Below are 6000 nucleotides of genomic sequence, written 5' to 3'. Positions count from 1 at the left end.
TGTGTGTGTGTGCGTGTGGGACTATGTGTCAAGGGCGTGTGTGAGCGCGTGTGGGGGGTGTGAGTGTGTGCGTCAGGGGTGTGCGTGGGTGCGTGTGCATGTGTGTGTGTGTGCGCGCGCGTGTGAGACTATGTGTCAAGGGCGTGTGTGAGCATGTGTGGGGGGTGTGAGTGTGTGCGTCAGGGGTGTGCGTGGGTGCGTGTGTGTGTGTGTGAGACTGTGTCAAGGGTGTGTGTGAGCGTGTGTGGGGGGTGTGAGTGTGTGCGTCAGGGGTGTGCATGGGTGCATGTGTGTGTGAGACTATGTGTCAAGGGTGTGTGTGAGAGTGTGTGTGGGGTGTGAGTGTGTGCGTCAGGGGTGTGCGTGGGTGCGTGTGTGCAGCAAAGCCAGTCTGCAGGTGGGGAGCCCCCGTTCTAGCTGCAGTCCTCACGGATGCATTCGGGATGGAGAATCTTTACACTGAAACCTGACCTACTCGCCTCTGGAATTTAGGGTGCACTAAGGGAGCTCCACGCAGGATGAGTACAGAAGGGTGATGGATAACACGTCACTGTAGTCTTCTCAGAGAGGCCCATGGCCAATTTAGTGGGAACGCCTAAGCAGAGACACTAAGACACAGACGACAGTGGGGAGAAGGAAAAGCACTGAAAACATGCAGCCTGATTTTCTTCTGTTTTTCCCTTCTTCCTAATTTCTTGGATTTGCAATAAAAAATGGGCTAAAGAAAAAAAAAAACATTGTAATTCTTAGGTTCTTGTCCATTCCCAACACTATGCAGGGTTTATCTGAGCCCAGTTGGATGGGGGGGTTACAGCAGACAGGTCCCCTCCACTCCCTACTAATGCCTTGTTTCCAAAGAGGCCCCTGCTATGATCAATCATCAGTGATAATGAAGAGTGGTCATAAAAATCTTTGCAGAAGCTTTATATTATTTCAGAAATACATCTCAATGAATAAATGCATTAGATTCTTTTCATTTTGCTCATTATGACGATTTCCAAATGCAATTATTGTCTACTTTCTGTAACCATAGACCTAACTTTCTGTATCCGTTGTCATTAAATCTCTTCATGGTCTTGTTTGGCAAGTATGTACCCAGGTTCTAGAATTCTCTTCTCCTCTCTTGTCCCTAGAAAACATCCTCTAACATTTTTGTTAAAAAAAAAAAAAACAAATATAATTGTGTGTGTGCGTACATGTGTGTGAGTATACACGCATACCTAAAATTATATCTGTGTGTGTACTGTGTGTGTACACACTCACAAAGACACACACACACACACACAAATTTTACAGTGAAAGAATGATCTCTACAGAAGGGTTTCAGTAAGGATCATACAATGGAAATTCATTAAAACACAACTCTGAGCTACCTATTTCTAAAGTGTAAAATTTGAAAAGGGAAGTGAAAGTTTCTTCCTTAATCACGATAACAAGACAACCAGCCTTGAGGGAGAAATCTCAAGCCTTGACTTTAGTACGTCATTCCTCAAGCCCAGACACTGCTTCAATGGTGCGTTAGTTTGCCAGGGGAAACAGGGCTTGAGATTTTAGAAGGTGCCAGTAAACATTACCTGCAGCCACTGTCTCACCTTTAATTAGCAGGCAACCAAACACATACATCCAGGCACAGAATCCTGCCTGACGCGACAAATTCCTGTGATCTAAATTTCAAGTGGCAAGGACACGTCCACTTGTCCTGGGCTGCTCTGACATTTCTTTAAAGGGTATACAATACACTGGCTTCTCCAGAGAAACTGCTTCATCATTCGGATTTGTATTCTCAGCACATGAACACAGAGTCTGGTTCATGAGAGAGGTTTAGTAAATGTTTATAGAATAAACAAATATTTACTTCTTAGACAAGACAGAAACAGTGTGGTCAGAGAATACTGCAGACAAAACAGCCTTAAATCAATCACGGATGTTACTTCTGAGAATGACAATGCTAATTCGTTTCTCCGAAACACAAGCAACGGTAAACTCCACCGGGGATACCTGGACGAAGGCGGTGATGTGCTCCAGCGCCATGGCGTGAAGGCCGTCGTCCTGGCTCTCGAGGAGAAGCTTCAGGGCTGGGAGCGGCAGGGACTGGCTGAGCAGCAATGAGCTCAGCGCCCTCACACCCTGGAACCACAAGGGCAGTTATGTGAGCAAGCAGGCAGGAGGCACTCCGGATGCCAGGCGCTAATCTGGCGGCGTCTTTCCACACCTTTTCTAGGAGGGTGTGTGCAGAGAGCGCACACGGGACCACACTGATTGTTTGGTATCTGCTTCACTCACTTCACCATGTATATTGTCAACATCTTTCGGCCCTATCAGATATTCACTTGATATTCACCAGATATTGCGTTTAACAGCTGCAAAGTCTTCCTCCGGGTGGACACAGGACTGTAATCCATTCTCCTAATCTCTCTGAGCCCTAGTTTCCTCACAAGTAAAATGGAGGTAATTATATCTACACTTTGCAGTTTTGTGCCTACATGCGTGCGTGTGCATGCGTGCGTGCGTGTGTGTGTGTGTGTGTAGACACTTAAATGATACAAATGATTACAGGTTGTTAATATTATCACCAAGATCCAGTTATCCTCTGCAACAATAAGAATCAGCAACTTACGTATTGAAAAACGTGTTTATAATTCTACTGCCAAGGTGAACTGAATGTTTCATGAAAAGTATCTGTAGTCCAAAAAACTGAAAATGCATTTGAATTTTATTCTCAGCCCTTTATTACCCTAGCTGAACCTGTCATCAGAGAGCAAGAGTTTTATACAAGCTAACAAACGATGGCCCTTCACAACAAAAGTACAAGAACACAGGATATCTGCAAGCTCTTCCTCTCCGCGGAGCTATATGCTCCCCCGGTGTCCTGAATGTAGCTATAACAGAAAGAACAGAACATCTGGACTGAGGACCAGACAGAGAGTGCAACCTCCTTATACAAAACAGGGGTTGTTTTTGAAAACTAAGAATCCCTGTCCCCCATGGGACTGGTCTTTCTCCTACGCTACTCCAACAGCAGCATTCCAGAGAAGAAACACTCTAATTTATGACATTTTAATAATTTCTTTACATTATTATAAAGTCTAGATAAAACAAGGGTGACACAAAGAAGCTCCTATTCAAAGCCCCCAGGAGAAAAGCGTTCTTCAGAATCCCACTCACTGGAGTGTTTTACCCTTTTCTCCTTAGCACATCTCTGCTGGAAATCAGCAAGGCCTTCAATTTCAGACTGGAAGGTTGTACTACGTGAACTTGGGTGGAAATGATCAATACCGGCAGGGGAACACGTTTGTAGAATGTGCACTTCAGGCATCATGGATTCTACCTCACACTCTGTGTGCCCTAAAGCACACGGTCTTACGAGGAACCTCTCCGAGCTCCTGGGCCAAAAAGAAATGCGGATCTGTCCTCTGGGATGCCACAGCCCACAGAGAGTATTTGGGAGGAGGAAATAGGGACTCTCACACACGACAATTTCACGCAGCTGTCCTGCACCAACTTGCTTCTGTCGCCCTCCACCTCCTCCTCCTGGAATGTCACAGCGATGTTCCCCCACCTGCACGTTGCTCAGACAGCGCTCAGATCGCACTGCCCAGGAGACCTCGCGGCCACGACAGACTATTCTGTCCAACATGGCAGCCAGGAGCCTCATGCTTATGAGCATTTGAGATCTGGCTGGTGCAACTGAGGCACCGCTTTAAAATTTTTATTCCATTTTCCTGAATTTAAGTTTTAATAACTGCAGGTGGCCAGTGGTTACCGTCCTGACGGTACAGCTGCAGTTTTGAGTTTCTGCAGACCTCTGGGTCTGTGCACAAGAGGTGACCTCTGCTGTTTCTCTTTCTGATGGACCCCTATTGGTTCATTGAGTCTCCGCTGAAAAGGGCACAGGAAAACCCCATCTCCTACCAAGCTGCCTCGGATTTCCGACGTTTGGCAACTCCTCGATTCCGACTATACTTTGTCAGTATTTCCTACACTATTTGTCATCTTGCGATATTGTAATTAACTCATTTGTTCAGCTGCCTCACTTGAGGGCAAGGATATTTTCCCTTCTCTGTATTCCAAATTTGCTTGGTATAGACTATACCTAAAAATATTTGTATGTCACTCCCTCCCAGCACTCATATTTACTTACTCACTAAGTTCTCTGTAACAGGTAAACAGGTATTTCTCAGCAACTTATGATATTTAGACTAAGCGTATCACTTGGCTGACCTTAGCTTTGATGACAACTTTTACCCAAATAACCTGTATACCCCTCTGAGCAGGCACGATGGACAGATTATGCCAAAGTACACGTGCCTAACTGTCTGGGACATGGTACTTAAAGGGACTTACCTTTCCCTTCGCCCCCACTTCCCATCCCCTAAGTTCCCGTATTTAGAAGGTTGTTTTTAATTCGTGGCTCTTTAGAATGCTTTTATGTCTAGCCCGTTATTGCTCATGGTTCTTGCTGACTTACGGCCATGACGGTTTTGCTGACAGAAATATACTTTACCTGAAGTATAAAGTCAAGGACATCCAAGAATGGAGGAGTACTTTTTGAGCTACTGAGTACTTTCTATCTCTTAGCTAACAGTTACTGGCTAAATACTTACTCTGTATTTAAATACTCTACTAGGTCCTTCGGTATGTTCCCCTGTGTTACAAGAAGAGTTTATCAGGAGATTTACAGGGGGATCTGGGAAGCTCTAAAAAAGGACAAAGTAGCAAAGAGAACCATAAAATACCTCATCAGCACCTTCCCAGCTCAAACCTGTCTGGCCATCAGGATACAGAACGAGAGGCCTTGACTTAAGAGGAACAGGTGCATCTGGGCCCAAAGCCAGGCCAGAACCCCGCACAAATGTGATTCATGGTGATGTCCCCAAGGCATGGTCCCTGTGGCTGATGGTTGTCAAAGAAGCAGGACCGGTCCACTAATGGTCCTTCTGTCCTTGCACAGCCCTCCTGCTCATCCTGGGGTATCCTGCACCCAAACGTGCTGCAGGATCTACAGCAGGAGCAGAGGGGCACAGAGATGCAGGTCATCTGATCTGCAAATCAACTCTAGACTCTATCAAAAGTACCTCAACTATGAGAGAGAACAATCACACTGAGACTTAGAGGCTGCAGATTAGCTAGGCTCGCTCATTAGCTGGGCCTCTAACTCCCAAACACCTGACCCAAAGCATGTGTGACTCTAGTTCATGCTGTGCTTCAGCAAAACCAGGGACTTTCAGGGTCAGTCACAAAGAGCTGCAACTTGGAAGTTTAAATTTGTAAATGCCAAGAATCTGTTTTATGCTGGTTTCTAATTCTGAATATCCCCCATTCCTGAGAATGCTTCATATATTGCCATGGATACAAGCTAAGAAGGATACAGAACTTTCAAGACTATAGAAATATGATCTGCAAGCAGCACTGATTTTATCCTTCTGGTAATATTTTCCATCAGCAAAACCAACATGGCGGGAAGTAAACAAGAACCAGGAACAACGGCAGGCATTGCATAAAGACATTCTGAAGAGTCACGAAGAACAGAAAACAATCTCTAAATATGGGAACTCAGTGGGGAGACAGGAAATGTGGATGAAGTACCCTGTCCTAGACAGTTGGACAAACGTAATTTATAAACCACAGAGTAGAGCAACCAAAAGTAGTAGATTTTTAAAAACTGAGTCATGGATCATTTTACCACCAGAGTGATATTAAATATTATGCACTTCTGAAATTAGACAATGCAATTTCCAAAGGTGGTAAAATAAACTTAAGAAGACATTTCCATTTCTTAATTACCATGTTCCTTCCTCTGTAGCCATTTTAACTCACATTTGAGCACCTTTAACAATCAATAAAAATAGTACCTAACATTTGCAAGGTTCTTTTAATCATGGCAGCCTAAGGAAAAAAAATCTGTAAACATGCCCAAATTCAAGACAGAAGTGAGGCAGCGTAAGGAAAATAAAGAAAAGTCACTGTGGCAACACAACTTGTTTGATAATGATTATCTTT

The 6000-nt window shown here is 44.5% G+C and overlaps 1 protein-coding gene across 3 annotated transcripts in view; it reads right to left on the bottom strand.

Moving 5' to 3' along the window:
• NBAS (NBAS subunit of NRZ tethering complex) overlaps positions 1 to 6000 on the bottom strand; it is a 328333-nt gene that overhangs the window by 9745 nt on the left and 312588 nt on the right. For 2 of the 3 annotated variants that reach the window (XM_049652501.1, XM_049652502.1), the window contains one exon: positions 1999 to 2127. The exons of the other annotated variant lie outside the window; for it this stretch is intronic. In XM_049652501.1, coding sequence (XP_049508458.1) covers positions 1999 to 2127 — 129 coding nt within the window. The remainder of the gene's footprint in view (positions 1 to 1998; positions 2128 to 6000) is intronic. 3 annotated transcript variants of the gene reach the window in all.

The sequence above is a fragment of the Panthera uncia genome (genome assembly GCF_023721935.1).
Source record: "Panthera uncia isolate 11264 chromosome A3 unlocalized genomic scaffold, Puncia_PCG_1.0 HiC_scaffold_12, whole genome shotgun sequence".
In the NCBI taxonomy this organism is placed as follows: Eukaryota; Metazoa; Chordata; class Mammalia; order Carnivora; family Felidae; genus Panthera; species Panthera uncia.
This window is presented reverse-complemented; position numbering and strand designations above follow the sequence as displayed.